Source organism: Brachypodium distachyon, chromosome 1 (genome assembly GCF_000005505.3).
Source record: "Brachypodium distachyon strain Bd21 chromosome 1, Brachypodium_distachyon_v3.0, whole genome shotgun sequence".
NCBI classification, from domain to species: domain Eukaryota; kingdom Viridiplantae; phylum Streptophyta; class Magnoliopsida; order Poales; family Poaceae; genus Brachypodium; species Brachypodium distachyon.
Window position 1 is genome coordinate 60,616,645 of NC_016131.3, and position 21,415 is coordinate 60,638,059.

General features: G+C 44.9%; 3 protein-coding genes across 3 annotated transcripts; 2 read left to right on the forward strand and 1 right to left on the reverse strand.

Moving 5' to 3' along the window:
* The first annotated feature begins 9,144 nt into the window (after positions 1-9,144).
* Positions 9,145-10,840, forward strand: LOC112269917. Its single transcript, XM_024457429.1, has one exon. It carries the CDS (start codon positions 9,230-9,232, stop codon positions 10,541-10,543), a length of 1,314 nt encoding a protein of 437 aa, XP_024313197.1. The 5' UTR covers positions 9,145-9,229; the 3' UTR covers positions 10,544-10,840.
* Positions 10,841-14,961: 4,121 nt separating this feature from the next.
* Positions 14,962-16,230, forward strand: LOC100834677. Its single transcript, XM_003561537.3, has 2 exons — positions 14,962-15,846; positions 15,943-16,230. The coding sequence occupies exons 1-2, from the start codon at positions 15,488-15,490 to the stop codon at positions 16,109-16,111; spliced, it is 528 nt and encodes a 175-aa protein (XP_003561585.1). The 5' UTR covers positions 14,962-15,487; the 3' UTR covers positions 16,112-16,230.
* Positions 16,231-16,351: 121 nt separating this feature from the next.
* Positions 16,352-20,359, reverse strand: LOC104581770. The gene is made up of 3 exons (XM_010230254.3): positions 19,601-20,359; positions 18,560-18,619; positions 16,352-17,166 (listed from the first exon to the last, which is right to left on the reverse strand). Exons 1-3 carry the CDS (start codon positions 20,123-20,125, stop codon positions 16,792-16,794), a joined length of 960 nt encoding a protein of 319 aa, XP_010228556.2. The 5' UTR covers positions 20,126-20,359; the 3' UTR covers positions 16,352-16,791.
* Positions 20,360-21,415: the final 1,056 nt, after the last annotated feature.

Consider the following 21,415-nt stretch of genomic DNA (forward strand, 5'->3'; position numbering starts at 1 on the left):
GTCTCAACATAATTAGGGGTTGTTTGCGTGGTGACTAATGTTTACCCTTCTGAATTTTTGGTCATTACCATTTTTTTCCGGATAGTATCTAAAAACTCCACCCAAAATTTGATATGGTACATATTAATATATTTTTCCATAAATTTGATCAAAGTTAAAAATGTTTGACTTAGGAGTTAGGACAAAGTTAAAACATCTTATAAAAATGAACGGAAGGAGTACTTGCCAAGGGGTGGGGTGGGTTTCATATCAAGCTTGATGGGATAGTTCCATGGAAAAAATATTAAAGCAACATTATTAAGGAGTATACAGACATATTCTAATTATCGGTCAAAGTTTAACATGCATATTTTCTTGTATTGTATATTCGGAAGGTGCAAGTAAAGAAAAATTGAAGCCGCAGTTTGGACATAAAAGTTTAGATGGAAAAAAAAACAGTGGCAAAATACAGGTCAGTCTAGAAGGAATGGCATACGTTGGACACCTCAGAAAGCTTCACTCCAAATTTTTTCCTATGAATTCAATTTTCCCTTTGTTCTCTCTCTCTCTCTCTCTCGTCCTAATAAGGGTATCTGCTCTCCTCCCGGTTGGCAGTGCAGCATTACTCATGGGGGCAATTCAAAATGTAGGAAATGGAAATATATCCGGTAATTGAGTGTGAGCTGTGAGTGTGTGCCGACCTATTCTTCCCGGGCAAAAAAAAGAGCTTAAAACAAACTATAAGCACTAACTTGTGTTTTTACTGCAGAGCAAAAATTGTTTTTTTTATGAAAGTTCGGAAAGTTTACATTCCCAGGGAAGATATCAAAGTGTACATATGTGTTTTGGAATTTGAACATTTTAATAATCGTCTACTCGCATTTAAAAAAAAATCTTCGTCTTGTTTCAAGTGGAGCCCATACTAGGAACACCGACGATGTGAGGTCTATCGAAGCTGCTTCAGGGTGTCTCTTCGATGTGTTCTGAGGTGACACAAGGGCGATAAGTTAGGATGACCGTGTTTTTTCTAGCTTGTTAGAATTTTGAGTTTGAATAATTGAGATCCCCACTGATGAAGTTTCACTTCGGCAATACCCAAACTCAAGGGTTTTCGACTAAGAAGAGCACGGGGTGCACCAGCAACCTCGTCGACTAACAAGGACACGGGGGGACAAGGTTTACCCAGGTTCGCGGCCCTCGAGGAGGTAACACCCCTACGTCCTGCTTTGGTGTATTGCATTGATCAAGGTTACAAGAAAGCTCTGAAGCTATGGTGCGCAGATGAGATCTGGCGTTTGTGTAGAGGATGGCCATTCCCGATCCCCCCTCCTAGCCTTATATACTGGCGGCTAGGTCTCGGGTGTGATAATCGGGAAGGTTACAATCAGATCAGTACATTCTGGTATAGCAAGATTACGTTCTTTGGCTTGAACCGCACTTCGAGGGACTCGACCTGCATATACTTGATGGGCCTTCGTGTGGACCCCCTGTTGGGCTGTATCAGGTATATGAAGATTGAGAACTCGAAGGGTCATTCTCTCGTCACCCACACTATCTGCGTCTTAAATCTTTATCTTTACATTCATAAATATTCAAGTTGGTGGTTGTCAATTCACCCTATCAAGACTACTACCTAGCTTGTTAAATAATCACTTGATTGCCACACAATTCATTGTGATATAGATATGTATCAAAATCTTTTGATTGTAGTTGATTTGGTTTGATGAGTACTTTTGAGATAATTGTTTTCTCAAATGAATTAATACTATGAGAAAATTCTTATTTAGCATAAAGTTGGAAAATATGAGCACATAAATATCTAAAACAACTCATGCATGTAATACATATACTTTTAATTCCGTAGCAACACACGTGCATTTAGCCAGTAATACAAAGGTTGTGTGCATCGATTGATGCAGAGACCGGGGAATGTTCTCTTTTTCGGAAGAAAAATGGAGTCCATGCTGCTGGGTGCAAGTTTGAATTACCCGAGTTAACCGATCGAAAAGAAACTCCGGTCGCCGTTCCTTCCGCTTTTGGAAGAAAAAAAAAGGGCAGTTAGAGTGTTGCCTGTCCAAGATCATGGTGTGCATGATTTTACACGAACATGTCCCAATTATTGTATATAGGTGCACGTGCATGTGGAAAGATTGGTGTCCATCCTTAGAGACTAGAGAGTGGTTATTAGGCGTAGCGGGCCCGGATTCTACAACTCATTACGCACGACAATGTAACCCTCCATGGTACAACAGGGGTTTCCCCTCACCACGCGGCTGTGGCGCGCAAAGACGCTTTTATTCCAAGACGTTGCGGAGGCATGGCGTGGCAAGGCCGTGACACGGCGACGGCATGGCCCGGTAGAGGCATGCAGTGGCGGTGGCACGATTTCGCATATGTATGTTCTGTCTTGGCGGAGGCGCGACAGGAGTTGTGGCGCCCGTACGGCGCCGGGCCTCATCCAAACGCAGGGCCACTATGAGAAGAGGCATGGATACTTGGTGCGAAAGACGAAACTACCCAGGCGCCGTCTGTGGCGTCTGGTGGCAAAACCATAAATTGTCAAGGGGCAAAATTGTAACTTCGCACTGAAGCCATCCCAAGCCTATAAATATGAGAGCCCCTCCTCTCATTTGAGGGGTTGAGTTTTTGACGAGAAAGCACTGTTCATCTTTTGTCCAGGTCAGGTTTCACTGTCAGGTCACGTACCCGCCACCCTCTAGTCCAGGCTGGACATCATTTTACTAGAATAGAAAATTCAGGATGTGGCCGGCTATGAGGAGTAGCCAAAGGTGCGGAAGCTCGGAATAAAAAAGATTTTAGAAAAGTTGTTAGTATTCCATATTCATGATATAGTAATATAGTCCGTGCTTCTTCTACGTTATGCATGCAGGTAATGTAGCATGAAAATATCATTGAAAACACCTTTTAAATATAAAATTAAAATTAACGGTGCAAAGATTTTAAGTCATCGGATCCTATACTTTTTGATTTAGCATCTACTACACATTGACTAATTTTTTTTATTAAATTGATTAAAATGTGACACACTGTAAGAACTATAAAGAATGATACAGAGTACGAAATACTAAATAATATAAAAACCACTCCTATTATAAAATCACAAACATAAAATAAATAAATAAAGAAAAAAGTGGAATTGGCAACGCCGTAGTGGTGAAGAGAGCCTCAATTAGTCACGCACACGGGGAACCCCTGCGAATTGCTCCACAAAACAAAAGGAAAAAAAAGGGGGAAAAAAGGAAAAAGGAAAGTGAGAATTAATAATCCTTCGGACAATAATTTAAGGGATCTAGCTTTCTGAGTACGAGTTGCAGCTGCATCTGGCTCCCTCTACTTGCTAACGGGCCAACGGCATCCATCAGCAAATTGCAAGTTGCAGCAAGCGGTGCAAGTTGCTGGCGGTCAGAAAATGTTGTGATGACAGATGACCGGCATGCGCGAACGAGAGACGGAAGAAGGGATACCGTGAGTCCGTGATGCAGGGGATGGAGCCATTAGTTTGCCTCTGCCAGTCTGCCTGCGTGCTGGGCAACTGCCTGACGACACCGAATTTATCAAGAGTATATGTACTTGCCCACCAGAAGCAAATTGGGTTTGCACGATTAATAAAGGAACTTCTGCGTAGATGCAGCGGTACTCACCGTTGCTAAATATAAAAATTTCTTAATTTTGTTTGTTTTATATGTTAAAAAAGTAAACTTTGATCAAATTTATACTGAAATCTACCATATTTACAGCTCTAAATTAGTTTATTAAATACATTCAGGATATATATTTTCATAGTATGTTCATTTAATATTTTAAATGTTAGTAAGTTTTATAAATTTGGTCAAACCTTAAGAAGTTTGACTTAGAGCAAAGCTAGAACTTCTTATATTTAAGAACAAAGCTAGTAATTACTGATGTAATAATTTTGTTTGATTGCAGTAGTTTACAAACTAGAAATTTGAAAGACAACACATATTTCATAATTGTTATAATTTTTTTAATCATGAAGCTCAATGTTCATTGTCTTTTAAAAACTGTATGCAAAGAAATGCATAGGAAAAATATCTATGTTCCTCAATTTTACAAACTACACAAGTTCTACAAAAAAATTCTAACGGATACAATGTTCTTTTTACTTATAATAATCTTTCAAACTAAAGAGGTCGAAATGATGATGCCATAAAGAAACTTTGTGGTCCCAAGTCTTTAATTAATTCATTATCGATGTGTTTGTTTCTGTGTACTAAATTGGATGTCTATGTCCAAAGATTTATCATATGACATGCCTGTCATTTTGTTTATACATAGACACCTGACCTTCCAAGCTAAGGGAAGCTGCCAAAAATGACTATTCCACCAACGCGATTCCACTTGCGCCTTATTACAACACAAAAAATTAAAAAATCCCACCGTGGAAAGATACTCCTATATAATCTTAAAGATATCCGAGTCAATTTAATTCGAACAAATTATCACAATTTCAATAACAGACCACTGATAAAGCTACAATAAATAAGTTTGTCAATAAACTTTTTTTACACAGGTTCCATAAGAGCACATTTATACTATCTTTTTAATACTCCCTCCATTTCTTAAGGCATATAATTGTAAATTACTTTAAGTCAAACTTTATCTGCTTTGATCAAATTTGTAGGGGAAAAAACTAACATATAGACAACACCAAGCAAATATGATATTAAAATATATTTGATAATAATTGTAGTCATATTAGTTTGGTGTTGTGTATATTACTGTTTTTTCAACAAACTTTGTTAAAGTGACAAAGTTTCACTTGGGATAAATCCAAATATATAGATATTTCCAACATAGGGAGTAATGTTTTTTAGCTTAAACCTTTTTGTTTTCATTTTTACTCACTTCTTTTTTTGCATGCATGTGGGATCACTTAGTGGGAGATTAGTCAAACATCTATGTCGTTTCATCCTTTTCAGGGGCAACTTGCATACCTCGGAATTAAAGTTCTGAAAGTTGCAGAATGATAAGTTTCTATTAGTCACATCATGATAATGCATGGTATCTTGACGATCTTTCTCAAGAGTTAGCTAAAGCGGAATGTTGGCGGACATTACGAGTTTGATTTAGAACATCTTAGAACTGAATCTTGGCACCACTAAAGGAAGCGTATTCATTGTTCTCTGGATTATTTCATATAATTTTACAAGCTAGATTGAGAGCTAGAGTTTTAAAACCATCCAACCTACTTTTCGGCGCTAAGTGCTGAACCAAGCTTATCACCATCATAAAAGGCAATATTTTTTGAAAGAAATAAAAGGCCAATCAACTGTTCTTGTTGAGCGTCAGGGAATCATTTTAACACTCAAGAGTGTACACCTACAGGTAACCAGGAAGATGAAATTTAAATTGCATATAAGAAGTCACATCATTTTTTAGTGGATCCAGTCCCCCTTTCTCCCACTGGATTGAGTCACCGTCATTAGTTCAAAACAAAATTTAACCCGGTTGAATTAGTGGAACAAGTCCGGACTTCTGGTCACACAATTAAGACAATCCCTCTTGTCAACTTCGGATTTAATAAGTCAAAGCCTCCCACTGAATAAATCAAGACAGTTCAATTCACAAGAAAGAAAAACACCCAGGCAGTCATTTTTAACTGTAAGATACAAGATACTACTCCCTCGGTCCCAAATTAACCGACGTGGATTTGTATAAGAATCTATATAAATCCATGTCAGTTAATTCGGGACGGAGGAAGTAGTACTTGGTAGAAGAACTCTCTTTTATATGCATAGAGAAATAGAAAAAAACCAAACCGAGAAGTGAATTGGTCGCAAAAAAACAAAAATTCTAACACTATTCATGTTCGCATTTGTCTTCTTTGTTTTTCTCTTTGTATAATGAATTTAGATTTGATACTGTAGACACATATGTTTACGAACTCTCCCAGTTTATTTCAAATTATTTGAATATACTTTAAAGGTGCCCCTCCGATCTATATTAATTGTCTCAAATTTTTCTAAATATGGATATATCTATGTTTAAAAAACATCTAGATACTTGTAATATTTCAACGATTAATATGTGTCGGAAGGAGTACCATGTTTTGCTAGCACCTAAAAAGGTGATAGCACTAGACATTCTCTTATAAAGCTCAACAAGCCTAACGAACTTTCGTTAGTTTGCCTTATGAACAGAGCCGAGCTTTGTTTTCTGCTCGATAAGAGTAACGAGTTTAAACAGCAGGGTATCGAGTTTCACAAGCAACTCGATAAACTTGATAATATTCGTAGCAGGCCGTCCCAGGCTTCCGGCGCCTAACCCATCTAATTTCTTGAGGCCCTGACGACTAGTAGTTGACTGCACGACATGACTAGGACTCAGACATGTACACGAACCCTAGCCGCCGCTGAGAGCCGCCCGTGATCTACTGATCTTCCTGGTTCCCATCTGAAGACGAGGGAAAGTTCGGAATAGTATCTGGCAGTTAGTTTGTGTACTTTTTTAACGAGGTCTCAGTGTTTCTTATTGACGGCATCCTGACGGTGGAGACGACGGCGTATGCAATAATGGTCTTCCGGTTCCATTCCTGTTATGGCGTAGTTCACACGATTTACTCCATGAAGTTCGCGGATCTCGCGGTTTGTATTTTTTCTTATTTTGGTCTTCTTCTTCGTCAGTTCGACAATGAATCAGCGGTTCCACTGCGCCTTCAACGATGTTAAGCTCTCATCGTTTGGGATGAGCGACTCACGCAGCTATTCAAAACCTACGAGGTTAATCCGGCTTGCATTGTGCAGGTCTGGCCTTCTGCAGTTTCATCCGAGAGGCATGGAGGGATATCAAGATGCAGATGACGGATCTTGCGATTTTCACTTCGAAAAATCGTGATATAACTTTTAGTATTATCAGTGATATTCCTTGTAAGTTCTATTTCAGTTTTTTCGATCCTTTGTACTCTGTTCATTGATCAATAAAACCAGATGTTCTCAAAAAAGAAAAGACTAGGACTCAGACCTGACCGCGTCATCTTCTTGGCAACTCATCCACATTTGACATTTCAACGCCGATCTGCTCCTATCCTATTTGTGATTTGTGCTAGCTGAAGTGTTGATTGTGCTTTCCAGATACGTTTTACTTGTTTAAATTATGAAAATGAGATTCATGGCTGCTAATATGTTTTTTAAGACTGCTGCAAATATGTTGTCTCCTGACGAGTATTAACGAGCACTCTCAAGCTCTTAACGAATGGAGCTGATTTTGAGGTTTAATTCGTTAAGCATAACGAGTTTAACGAGTCAAGTGTTAACGATTACGAGCCTTAATGAGCTAGCCGAGCTACTTACTTGATAGCCCATCCGTAGGTGATCTCAATGACCTTTGACAAACTCGTACCATAATAACTATAAACTCCGTGCCCACATCACTAACGTCAAACATATGGAGAGAAACATGCAGTCGCACTATACATGACTTTCTGACTTTCTCCACCGCCATCAGGAAGACGTGTGCGCTCCTTGTCGAGCTTCTGTTGCCCACACCCTTACTGTCGTAATTGAACGTATCACCTCTTTGATTCACATGATTGGAAAAATATGGGAACAGAAAAAATGGAGGATTGCAATGTCATGTCCACTTGATTTCGATAGAATTTTTGTTTGCTCCAAAGTTTGTTTGATTGCACCAAAGGAATTCTACCAAGAGGTTGGAGTGGATGAAAATTTTCATATGAAATGTAGTACAAATAAATTAATCCTTTGAAAAAATTCCTATAAGATTCAATCCTACGAATCAAACGACCAAAATAGAGAAATTCCTAATAAAATCCATTGAATCAAAGGAGGCCTCAGTGTGTACCCATGGTACTAGATTTGCGAAGCACAAAAAACTATATCGGATTTAGGGTTTCGTGGGTTGTAGCATGTGGAACTGCGGAGATACGGAGCTGTCGTGAGAAGCAGCCCAGTCTGGGTAACCTCGCGGTACATCTGGCAGAAGGGGCTTGGATCACCCTGAGCACTGTCCTCTTTGCGATTAGGAGGAGGAAACAATCGACCACCTCCTCTTCGTTTGTGTGGTTGCTAGGATCGTTTGGTTTCAGATTCTTTCGGGGTGGAATGAGGTCCGGTGGATACCTGCTCAAGAGTCTACCATGGCTTCCTGGTGGCAGAATGTCCAGGCTTCCCGAAAGGACAAGAAGGTGATCGCCACTTCCGCGGCGCTCGTTTGCTGGTCGATTTGGAAGCACCGGAATGAGGTGGTTTTTGAGAAGTTGAAACCCAAGCACCAGGCTATCATCTGGGCCATCCAATTGGAGGGTGACGCTTGGCGTAGGGCGGGGTTGTTAGGGTTTTCGAGATTTGCGGCACTGCCGAGTGGGAGCGATGAGTGGAGAGACACTGGCTAATTTTGTTGTAATCACTGGCCTTCGGGTCTAACTGCTCTACAGTTCTCCTTCTTTTATGGATGATATGCCCGGATGAGGCATATTCTCGAAAAAAAATTATACGGTATCCTGGACCAACTCAGGAATCTAAAGGCCTAGACTGACGGAGAGTATAGATCGCCAACCGGCCCGGCCCGGCTCGTGTTAAATGGGCCTGGTCGGGGCGCGGCTTGGTAAAGCCCGAGTTTAAAGGTGCCGGGCCGGGCCTGCCCCAAACGGCTGCCTCTCGGCCCAGGCACAACACCAGGCACAGATCGGGCCAGCCCGGCATGAAAATCCCGATGGGCCTTAAAAAAAGCCCATGAAAAAAATACATCCCACAGCCTTTTTATGTGTATATAGGAGCCTCTGGCCGGGCCGACGCCGAGGTTCCGCCTGTGCCTCATTCCTAGGCCCGTTGGGCCAGCCCGCTTAGCAAGCTTTTTCTAAAATTTAAACGCAATGCATCCGAAAAAATATGCCGCTCCCATCATTCGAACCCCCGGCCTCCCACTCATCCCTTCCCCTTGCTAACCACTAGGCCAATGCCGCCAATGCCAACATACCGAAAAAACCCATTTTGATCCATTTTCCGGAATTTTCAAAGTAGCCGGCCCGGAAATAGCCCGGTCCTTCCTATGGCCACTTATGAGAGATACCGTCAGTCCCGACTCCCGACACCCTTCTCGAAAATAAAAAAAGGTCCCGATCCCGACACCTAAATATCCATGTGCTCTTGCCCTTCTCTTCCCCTCCTCTCCCTTTCCCCTTCGTTGCCCTCCACCACGAAAACCCTAGATCGACATCTCTCCGCGCTCCGATCCGAAGCAGTGATCCTTAATGGAAATCCAATCGAATCGGCCCCTTGCCATCCCTAGCTGGGTGCTTATGGACCAGATCTTTCTCTACGATGACCCCGGCTCCTTCCGCATTGACGACGAGGCATCTGCGGTGGCAGAGGATACCAATGGCGAGCCCGTCCGCGTCTCCTTCAATCTCCACTCGCCGCCGGGGTCATCCAACCTCTGCATATACGGCCCGGCGGAGCGGAAACCCTCCTTTTGGGATACCGTTGTGGCAGCCCACGACAACACCGTCCTCTTCCGCATCGAGGTCCACTTCGACGGGCTTCCTTTCACTCATCTCTACGCCATGGACTACTTCATCTACAGAGCTTTCTCCTCCTCCGCCCCCAAGCTCTCTCTGCTCCCGCGCTGCTACTCTACCTACGATGAGATCATGGAGGGTGGGGGGGTGGATGCTTCCTGGAGAGGCAAGTGGCGCATGGTGGACAGTAATTCCATCGGCCTCTTGCTTGCTGGTGAAGAAGACATCGTGGTGGCGGAGCTCAAGATCGACTGCTGGACCGCCGCTTACAACCAAGCGGCGCCGCTGGAAGCCGAGCTCTTCAGGATACGTTCCTCGTCGAACGGTGGTGGCCAGTGGGAGCTAACGCCGACTGCGAGCCGTGATGGCAAGGTCCGCTTCCAGGACATTCTCGGGTGGGAAACTCACAAAGTTGTCCCTTTCACTACCTACTTGTGCTGGGCTGATTACAACCGAGGAGTTCTGTTTTGCAATGTCTGCAACAAGGTCCCTGACCTCCAGTACCTTCAGTTTCCTGGCAACGTGCCTTCAATAGGATCTCCAAAGTTGTTCAGGACTGTATGTGTCACTGACAGTGGCAAAACCATGAAGTTTGTCAATGTTGTCCGCAGCCGCCGGGATGGCATATTGTCATGCCCCAACTGTAAGCGCCCATGTGACAACTGTAGGCAGTGCTCTGGTTTCACCATCAGTTTCTGGACACTGAAGGTGAAAAACAATGATATGGATTGGGTGGACGAAGTTGTAATCAGAGCTGATGATCTCTGGGCAATGGAGGGTTATGATGATGAGCTCCCAGATTTTGTGCCACAATTCCCACTTGTGAGCATGGAAGACCCCCATATTCTCTACTTCGTGTTGTCCAACTTGCCCTGTCCGCATGGCCAGGAGAAGACATGGATAGTCACACTTGACATGGTAAACAAGAAGATCCTTCGCTATGATGATGACAAAGCTCTCCCATCGGACAATATCTTTAATGGCATTGGCTTCTTTCCTAGCAACTTCTCGAACTACCTGACCATGCACTCCCAAGGTGATGTATAAGATTCATTTTAAGTATTTTGCTAATTCATATAAGCTTCTATGTTGGTGTTTCTTTCACACCTTCTACCTGGCTGGTGATATTTGTTATGGAACTTGGTCCACAACGGGGTAAATTGGGTATGGTAAAGGTTCGAAAGTCCAAGATAGGGCACTCGCACTCAACAATCTGGTGGCAGGGCTCGTCTGTTATGTGATTAGAGAGGCTATGAGGCTTTGGGAAACTTATGATTATTGATCGATTGCTTAAAACTGTTATGTGGCTAGTCCTTTATATATGGCAGCTAACTTGATCCTTCAGCTCCAAAGCTTGTGGATGTTCATGGTCGTTGTAGGTTGGAAACCCCAGGTGGCTGAACTGCGAAGGTCGGTCCATCATGGTGTTTGCCATCTTGAGATCGTAGCCCTTGCTGCAAGCCATGAAAATCCCAGGTGACTGAACTGCGAAGGTCGGTCCATCATGGTGTTTGCCATCTTGAGATCGTAGCCCTTGCTGCAAGCCATGAAAACCCCAGGTGGCTGAACTGCGAAGGTCGGTCCATCATGGTGTTCGCCATCTGAGATCGTAGCTCTTGCTGCAAGCCATAGATTGCGGGGCAGCAGTTGGCTCTGATACGAAATTATTATGGACGACGGGATAAATTGGTACGGTAATGGTCTGAAGACCACGATAGGGCAGTCCCCGTCAACAATCTGGCAGCAGGCTCGTCCTTGATGTGGTTGCTACGAGGCTTCGTGAAATTTTGATTATTGATTGCATAAAACTGTTACATGCTAGTCCTAATATAGGACGAGTAGCTTAATCCATTAGTTGGATCTCAATTCAAACTCAAGACTGCAACCGTATCCCTACTTTCATAGTTTAATTGGATTCTTCCTTATTTAAGTGGACTCTTTCTAATAGACCCCATTGCATCGTACCAGAATACAAACTACGGAGGACTTGATTTATTCTTTTTCTCAATCTTCATAACATAATCTATCCAATGCCTTCATGTTTATGCCTATCTTCTGTTGCTTTGTGCACCCAAGACCATAACAGATATTTTCATGTATTTTCTTAGTTCTGATGCCACAGATTATTGAAACCAAATGGATCCGATTGTGTGTTTGGTACTAACAATATACATGGAACTGAAATGTTGTACAGTATTATAATTACAAAATCTGTTTGGTCCAAGTGCCGGACTATGAGTGCATAATGATTGTGTTTTTCGTGTGCATGTAGTGCTCGAACTGATCCTTTTGTGCCTAAGCAACTTTAATTCTGTTAGATAGACGCGTGTAACTTGCCTAGTTGAATCTGGATGCCCGGTGTTGCATTTATACGATGGAATTTCAGGTTCCACGTGTCTTAACTCGATGTGATTGTATGCAGTAACTTGTGAGCAGGAAGTGTTGCGTCATCTCATCTCAGTAGATCCTTTTTTTTTTCAAATGCAGTGAACTCTCCGTTTCTCCTATTTATAGGCTGACCTTAAGAGACCTGTTTTGTAGTATCCGTGTTTTAGGATGGGACGTTTTCAAGCTAGCTTATTTGTTATAAGATCTTGAGTAGGATTCTCTAGCATACATTCTTGCCTCGCTGCCATCTACCGGCAGCACGAAGGGTTCTCTTGCAAGGCAAGACACTCACGAGTTCGTTCTACCGTACTCCCTCCGACCGGAATTACTTGTCACTGACTTAATATAATTTTGTACAAATCTGAAACAAGTAACGTGGTATGAGAGTAACAAATTTGAGTAAGAAACTGTTAGGGGTAGAGTTACCTGACTCAGAGCTGAAGAGTTTCATGCGGTAGCCAACGCAACCAAAAGACCTATCTGATGGAAGGGACAAGGCAATCCACTTATACTTCAACACTCACCCTCACGTGTGGCTCCCGCAGGCCTAAACGTGGATCGAAAGTGCGTCGCGATTTAACTGCGGCAACCGGGTCTCGAACTCGATACCTCTTGGCTCTAATACCATGAAGAGCTTCATGCGCTAGCCAACGCAACCAAAAGACCAATCTGATGGAAAGGGTTAGGCAATCTACTTATACACTTTAACACCCCCCCCTCACGTGTGACAGTTCGTGATTCAGTTTACCGAAGAACGAAAATTCAGTTTCGCCCAGTTCGTCGCAGATCAGATACCGAAAACGCAAACCGAACTTTCGAATTCAAACATGGCGCGAATTAGTTAAACAACACAACTTGCACGAACACATCACATTTCATATGATTTTTAGTTCTGCAAACGAAATCAACAAAACATAAGCTCCTTTGTGGGCGCACGCTTCCCACCGGCGCCTGAATTCCTATCTCCGCCATCGCCGTCTACTAGTCGTTGTCAGAGCTGACGATGACCGGAGCCTTGGAGAGCTCGATGGCAAGGTCGAGCTCGGCCTACTCCTTTGCCTGCTAGCGCGCTTCGTCCTTGGCCAAGCTTGCCCTCGACTGCTCCTTCACTGCTCGTGAGATGGAGTCGTCGGAATCTGCTCCGTTGTCGCCATTGTCCCACTCGAAGTCCTCGTCGTCGTTGTCCTCCTCCTCTTCGCCGGAGCTTGCGAAGGAAGGCCCTCCGGCCCGGCGGGCCGCAGCGTGGGAGGACTTGGCCTCCTCCCGCACGTTGATGGCGCGGGCAGCGGCACGGGAACCGCCACCGCCAACGCCGCCCTCTCCTCCTCCTCCTCAAGATGTGCCTCCAACCGGTGGCGGACTTCCTTGCTGAGGTGGCGGTGGTGTTACCACCTCAGCATCCCACGTCGGTGGGCACCTAGGCGGCGGCGCTCGGCGGGTTGAGGGTGGCATCGGCGGCGGTCCCGTTTCCCCACCATGGTGGGGAAGTAGAGTTTAACCGCCCGGCTGCCGCGACGTCCGGTGGACGATGATTGCGGTCTCATTGTGCTGGTTAGGGGCGGCGGCGCAGTGGTGGTGGGCGGTGGCGCGGTTCGGATTTGGTACCGAAACGGCCCCTCCGAGCCATAGATATACCGGCTCATTTCGGTAATCCGATCTCGTTTTTCAATTTCGAGACGCATTTTTGTATCTGATTGGGCCGTTTTTTTGGCCCAAAACTGAGAACGGAGTTATGTTCGCCTGTTTTCGGTAACTACTAGAGATGCTCGAAAAAACTTACAAACACATCAATAGTTGCACGATAGGAGAGAGGTGAAGACATTTAAGGAACCGCAACAACACAAAGTTATTAAGCAAGAGTAGCTCGGTGTATAGTTATCTAAAACAAATCTCAACATTTGATGAATAATTTGGGGTTCCTTACGGAGCGATACTACTTTCAGTTTTTTGTGAAAAGGTCCACTAATCTATTAATAATCATGAAAAACGGTACAGCTGGTCCTAAAAGTAATAAAAATTACAAATAGGTCCTTAGACCACCAAGCGACGGCAACCGGCATTGCAACGAGCCGAACCGGGCCACCGTCATCTCCCCTCCATTACCGGAACCAGAAAAGCTTGCCGAAAGAGTGATTGTTGTAGTAGATGGTGGAAAAGTCATCGTGCTAAGGCCCCAGAAGATCAGCGCACCAGAACAACAACCATCGCCAAAGATGAGAACCGTAGATCAGAAGAGACAGAGCTGAAACCACACCAACGAGCCAATCGGATCCCAAGGGATTCGCCGGAAACCTAGAAAACCGACCGGTTTCCAACGGATTTGTCGGACACGCAACTCCAACGCCCTCCACTAGTTCTAGTCGCACAACCAGAGCAAGGATAGAGTGGGCAGGACTTTATTTTGACTGCAAGATGTCGCTGCCGCCTCGCCATCTCAAAAAAGACATCGGAGAAAAGTTTAAAACAAAAATTCCTTATGCCGCACCACCAAGAAGACGAAGGCCATCGGAGGCGGGGCGGCTGGCGACACCGCCGGTGAAGGGCATGGGAACCCTGGCCGTCTGGAGCCTCGGAGCTCGCCTCTTCCTCATGTAACGCTTCTTGCGTTTTCTGGAGCGATACTACGTTTTCTGGAGTGATACTACTTAATTAATCCTAGATTATGCTGAGTTAAATCTTACCTACACAATAAAATGTTAAAGTAATCTTCCTTATGAGTCTAATTAGATCTTTTAGCCGGTGTCCATATTCCATGGACAATACTAGTGCGAGTTGGTTTGAAGTTAGGGCATTAAGTATTGTCGGTATCGAGTCTGTACATTATCTAGAATCGGCAACAAAATAACACATACAAGATGTTGTGTCTTCATACTTACTCTAAATCATTTGTTAGCATTATGTGCGATGTCATAAAATGAATTTCTTTCAATATCTTTGATTTATTTCATATTTACTTAAATGAAATGAGACAAGGGCGGACAAACCAGAGCTGTAAAGAAAATCAGTGAAAACTGCAGTACACAGCTCCAGTACTGCACTTTGTAAACAAACCAGAGCTGTAAAGAAAATCAGTGAAAACCAGAGGTGTTTGGGTGGAGCACACCACGCAATAATTCTTATAATCATTTTCCGTTAGTAGAAATAATAAAAAGCAATACGGAGTAGAAAAAACTAGAACTGTACTGGTTTTTTTTTTCCCACCCAAATATTAGGCTGGGTCTGCCCCTGGTGGCTGGTGCCGAGTTGCCAGCTGTCACCTTACAAAAATGACCGCGTATCCCTGGCCGCGATTGACGATTTTGCGAGCCGCCGGCGTATCTCGATCTTTCCCGTTTTAGCCTCATAAGATGGGCCGTCCGATCTCCTGACGGCTGGATAGGCTCGTTTGTCCGCCCGTGACACGCGCCGCTGTCCAGCACCTCTGTGTTCCACGCGTCTCAGCCACGTGTGAGTCTAGTGCCACGACTCAACGGCGTCGTGCCCTCTCGTAGCACTACTTGACGCGCCGATCCATGCACACGCCGCAAAATACTACAACGCCTTCGCGTTTCGTCGTGATATCATCGAAGTCCTTTGCAAGCCAACAACGAACCTGAACCGGGAATGGCGGAAGCCAGGGACACCACGGCCGGCAACAGAGTCGACGACCAGCAGAACGGTCGCGGCGTGGCAGCAGCCCCACCGACCGCCGCGAGAGGCAGCGCGACCATATCCATCACGATCGTCCTCCTCGCGCTTCTCGTGGCCTCGGTCGCGGCGTTCCTCGTGTCGTCGCCGCCAGAAGGCAAACCGCGGATGGAGATGGAGGGAGCTGGCTTTGGTAGCGGCCGCTCCGGCGCCGAGCCGGTGGAGCAGGCCGTCGGCCATGGCGTCCCCGGGTTCAACAGCCGGCTGGACGCGTTCCGCGCGTGGGCGAAGCTGGCGTGGATGAAGCTTCAGCGGCGGCGCTCCGATGAGCCTCGGTATGTATGTGTACGTTTTGTGATGTGGTCGTCAGATGATGCGTGCGGTTTGTGTATCTGTGAGCTGAAAAGAGTGATGTTTGTTTGTGTGCCAAGGTATGACACCGGTGGAGTCGCCGGCTCAGCAGCTGAGGCGTCCAAGAAGAGCATGGAAATGGGCAAAGAGACCGTGGAGCAGGCGGCGGCCACCGCGGCGGATGCCATGGGGATGGCCAAGGACAAGGTGAAGGGAGCGGCCGCGCCATCCTCCGATGCAGAGCTCTGAGCAGAGCATGTAGTCGCCGGCAAAGCGTGTAGTCGTAGTGTAAGTTGTTGCGCCGTGTAAAATGTAAATGTGATACATACACTATGTACTCGTGGATAGTTTTCTGGAGGGCTCGTCAATTTTGTCTGTGTGCCTGCACCATAACGTTTAATCAAAGAATTAACAGAAAGAACTGCCCAGAAATTCTATTCTAAATCCGTGGTGCAATATACGAGTTACTATAAGCTTGGCTCTGAAACCTGAACCAAACGAACTGCACCCGGACAGATCAATATCCTGAATATATATGAACAGCAGATGTCACACGTACTGATCCAACTAAAGCCGGTACCAATCTACGCTGTGTGTTTACTCAGTAGTATTTCTATTCACAAACTAAAGCCGGTACCAATCCCAAAACCTGTAAACCAGCACATCTGCAGAGGACTCCAGACCGACGTAAACTGTCATCAGGTTTGTCTACCAAACACACAAACACATCCGGAGGCAAAATTGAAAGGTCGTGACTCGTGTGCCTGTTGTCGCGCACACTTAACCAGCATGTACAGTACTCACCTGACGAAGAACGAGTCAATTGCATGGTCGTCCGGCGCAATTTTACCGTTACCAAACCTACGGATACGCTGGACATTGCAGAGCAGCTCGTGCCGTGCTGCAGAGGAGCAAGGGTAGGGCTCATTTCACACCGGACAGATGCTCGCGAACACGGGCAGCCTTCGCAGGGGGGCGCGGTGGAGGCCATAGAGATACTGGCTGATGAAGGCGTCCTCCTCCTCGGTAGGTGGCCACGTGAACGTCGCCCCCCGAAACGCCGGCGCCTTAAACTCGGGCCGCTTTGGTGGCCATGAGGAACCGGCCGGCGTCCTCGCACGGGTGGTGGTGGTGGTGGTGGCTCTCGGCGGCGTGAAGTAAAGTGCTGCTGGTGGCCTGATGGCGGCGGGAGTGGGGAGGCCGGCTGCTGACAGCGATTGAGGGTGGAGAGGGTGGTAGGTTCTGCGGCCCGCTTGCATGTTGACGCCAGCACCCTGCACCGGTCGCGCGTTCTGAAGTTCCACCTGAATGACAGGAAGCGGGACAGACATATGTCAAGATCACAGTGTAGAACTTCAGAAGTGCCAGAAATTAAGTAAACCATTTTGTTATTTGTATATACAAGAAGTACATGCCGGGGATAGAGTTCGAGTTCCTTCCCAGCAACTCATTACCAGAACAATATGTCCGACAAAACGAAAAGAAGGTGATAACAAACAGTAATGACTTGAATACAAATGTCTGAAGTCCCAACTACATCTAAACAGGTACTAGCCGGTTTTTTAAGCTTTGGAGAAGAAACAATAGGATAACAGTTGCCTAAAGTCATGTCTTCAGAAAGAATATTGCTCTAGAGTCATGCATACGCCGGAGTTTCAGCATTGCTCTGTTCAATTGGTGTTATTTTTTACGTCGTATTAATAGTACATCCAGTCTGTATAAAGTTCATATGCATTAAACAAAAACAGAAGCTACAAATGGCTACACGTCTGGAGTAAAATCCATAAAAAGTATAAATGAATCCTCATGTTTACGTATTTTACATTAAAAAAAACAGAACAGTTTTTAATTCAAGACATGTAGTCTAAGTCTAAGTGTCTAAAAATACAATGGCACAATGGGCGAGTATACAAAGAAAAGATACTAGTGTGCATGTGCATCGCTGCTAAGAAACATCATCTCAGTAGTTCAGACCTGCTCTTCTTCTTTTTTCACTAGTTGATTTGGGTGTTTCTTAATTGGACAGCCCCTACTGGCAACCCAACAATTGCTTGGAGTGACCAATCTCGAAACTAAATACCACCGGTATCAAACTTGAAACCTTGAAAAAAGATAAATCCTAGTGTGGTCAGGTTAATAGAAAACACTGTTATACTTCTGTAGCGACACTTTTACAGTTTCAGAATGTTCATCGCCTAAGATGACCAATTTTGAGATGCCAAGATAAGAATTAGAAAATAAACATTGGAACAGAGCATTCCTGCATGGTTAAAAAAAAGGTCCTTACTGCTCTATTGTAACACCTAAGTTCCCTGATTTTGTCATTTTCAGAAATAGTATCTGGCAACAATTCCCTAATAATTTACTTTTCAGAATTTTCATCTGGCTTATATAAGTTTGTTTCATTCGAAGTTGGGTAACATGTAAGCCAAGAAAAGAAAGAAGACTCTGAACAAAAACGCAATTGTTGCTTGCTTAAAGAATAAAAGAACCTTCCAAAAGAAAGCAAGATGAAACTATGTGCTCCTGTCATTTGGAATTACACAGAAAATATAGCACAAAAGATCTCCTGACAAGTTCAGAATTGCAAAGATACCATGTAAGTTCAGGGTTAAACAGTAAGGATCTATTTTGAAATCATGCAGGAGACCATTAAAAATTAAATTTGATCTAAAATTGTGTACGAGCAATATTTACCTCAGAATGTCTTCGATTCATGGGTGGCACTGCACAAGATTCCTCCTTCCCATATGAACACTGCAGAGTCAAGAACAAAGGAGAAACAACACATCAGTTTATGCATACCCCCTGAGCAGCCCCCTCAACAAATCTATTTTCATCAATCAGTTACTTTACAAGCATGATTTTGTTTTCTCAAACTTTACAAGCATGATTTGATATTACTAATTCCAGACCCAAAACTTGACAAGAGTGGAAAACTTCTCTTTAAGCAATCCACGAGTTCGAAGGCGCTTGCCGCTTTACACTAAGCAGCAGGTCTGTACATTTCTGCCATGCCGCTGCCCGCTGTATGTTTTTTTGCTTCTTCTTTTTTCCTTTCTAGCATTTGGTTGCTCTCTGGCTTCATCCTTTGGTTTTTTCCCGTCAAGTTGTATGTTTCGCCAGTTCAGCGTCATCTTGATATTTTGTTCTAATATGAAATGATTCACACAACGTGTTGGAGGGAAAACATCTGTCTACAAGTTTCCTCCTATTTTCCTTTAACAAAAGAGCTCTCCCCTCCTTTTGCGCTTCCTGATGGATATGAGCTTTTCTGCGCACTGTTGGTAAGACATATAGAACTATACTCTGAAGTCTGAACTATAGGACAACTAGTCAACAACATCCAAATAGTCACTACCAGGCTTCCTTGTACTCCTAACAAACATCGCGAGCAACTACAAAGCATGCTTTCCAGTTAGCAAAGTGTGCAAGCTTATTTTACTGTATTTTTCTGTCTTGATGAAGTCATAAGGAGCCGTAGTCTACAGAAACAATCACTCCCAAGTCTCCCTTCGGTTTCAAGTGACTTTCAGTTTGAATTGCCTCCCCGATTTCTTACAGCTAAGAAAAGTATGGATTTACTATGTAGGAGTAGTTAACAATAGGCATGAACTAATTATGCATGACTTTACTTCAATCTAAGGGAAACAACATCACGAACTCTCAACGAGCCGATCACAAGTAGGCCCCGCACACCAGCAAACAGATAGACGAAGGGTGTGAATTGATGATTACCTGGCGATTGGAGGCGTAGCGACCGCTGCAGCCGGGGTAGCCGGCGTGGACGAAGCCGAGGTCAGAGAACGAGGAGGAGCGCCTGGGGCCGGAGCTGGAGCTGTTGGCGACAAGCACGCCATCCATCACGAGCACATCATCGTCGGTCGTCCGCGACCCCAACGCAGAGCCGTGGAAGAGGAGCCGCCCCATATTCGACATCTGAGAGAACTCGGGGTAGAGACGGTGGCGGTTGTAGCGGGGCTGCGATGCATCAGGCCCCAAGTCCAACCCTCCAGACGAAGATGACGACAACCCCCAGCTCCCGCCATCGTCATCACCAGCAGCATCGTTGAATGCCGGCATGAGGCGGATGCCGGTCGACGGGGCGGACATGCGGCGGTGCCGCCTCGCTGAAGTGTCAACCGACTGGCCTCCACTCCCGCCGCCGCCGCCGCCGCCGCCGTCGCCGCTTCCGGGGGATGCGCCGAGGACCACGGGCGGAGGACCCGGTAGGGGAAGGTAGGGCGGCCACCCTACCTTCATTTTTTACTCAGTTACGAATTAGGGGATATTGAGGAGATAAAACGAGGGAGATACAGCGCAGAATCAATTCGTGGGGTGGTGGGAGGAGAAACGGTGTGGAGCGATAGAATCGAATGGGAGATCAACCGGCGGCGGCAGCGGCGGCGGCGGCGCTTCCGCTACTGGAATCCAGTCCTGCGCGAGGAGGAAGACGAGCGAGGGGGGCTGCTGGGCCAGGAGGAGCAGGAGGGGTGAAGAAGGAAAGAAATTCCGTGCTAGCCGCCCCCCTAGTCACCCCTGAGCCGTCCGATCGTACCATACGGTGCCGCTCCATCCATCCCGCCTCCCTTCGTGGTTTCGACGTCTCGTGCAGGCTCAACGCTGCAGAGGCGGGTCCAGGATTGTGAGAGTTGGTATTTAAAATTTCGAAGTAGAAAATGAGAATTATTCTTTTTATATTCGTAGTTAAAATCTTGGGCACGGGACACTCCCCAAAACATTAAAATAAAAATATAGTTTATTAATCTTTTGTACTTATATGTTGGTCGTAGGAATTTTTACAAAATACTAGTAGCGTGGTTGCGCCCCTGGCGCACGGTTCAACCGGAGATTTTATGTGAAAAACATATGTCCCTCACTAATAATCTGTATTGTATAATACTAAACATGCCATGTTTGATAGGAACGACAATGTTTTTGATCATATCACTCGTCAATAGACAAACAAAATTGCAACAGAGGATCATCTAATCGTCTCGACACATGCATGACAAAGCAAAGCTTGACATACATATTGCATTACACAAAAGCAAACTCAAAGCTTCACATAGTGGTTATAAATAAGGGTACAATGAAGGATCATCTGATCCTACAGATACGGGCATAGCAGAGCAATGTTTGACATAGAGCACTCATGATGCAAAAGCAAATTCATGGCTAAATATAGTTCCTCCGTTTCATAATTCTTGTCTCAAATTTGATCAAAAATGGATGTATCTTTTCCTAAAATGTGTCTAGATACATGTAATATTTTGACAAAAATTATGGAACAGAGGGAATACATCACAGCAGAAGCAAGCTCGTGCATAAATATCTATTATCGAGGATGCATCAAGGGCGGGAGAAACATTTGCTAATCAAGCCTTGTTTGTTAAGCCGTGGATCAAAACACATGACATTCATCGCCACTGAATTCCGAGTAACTGTCATAGGGATAAACACCACTATCCTGGAGAGCTTCAGTGGACTGAAACGCATGCTGCTTTAGGTTAGAGCCTTAGAGGCCATGTCCTATATCTAAAGAAGCGTCGT

Bases quoted from the DNA above. Each gene is read 5' to 3' on its own strand.
- LOC104581770 (XM_010230254.3), bottom strand. From the start codon at position 20,125: ATGAAGGTAGGGTGGCCGCCCTACCTTCCCCTACCGGGTCCTCCGCCC. The intron at 18,620-19,600 runs GTAATCATCAAT...TTGACTCTGCAG, and splicing joins GCTACGCCTCCAATCGCCAG to TGTTCATATGGGAAGGAGGA. The intron at 17,167-18,559 runs GTAAATATTGCT...CCTGTCATTCAG, and splicing joins TGAATCGAAGACATTCTGAG to GTGGAACTTCAGAACGCGCG.
- LOC100834677 (XM_003561537.3), top strand. From the start codon at position 15,488: ATGGCGGAAGCCAGGGACACCACGGCCGGCAACAGAGTCGACGACCAG. The intron at 15,847-15,942 runs GTATGTATGTGT...TTGTGTGCCAAG, and splicing joins CGGCGCTCCGATGAGCCTCG to GTATGACACCGGTGGAGTCG.
- LOC112269917 (XM_024457429.1), top strand. From the start codon at position 9,230: ATGGAAATCCAATCGAATCGGCCCCTTGCCATCCCTAGCTGGGTGCTT.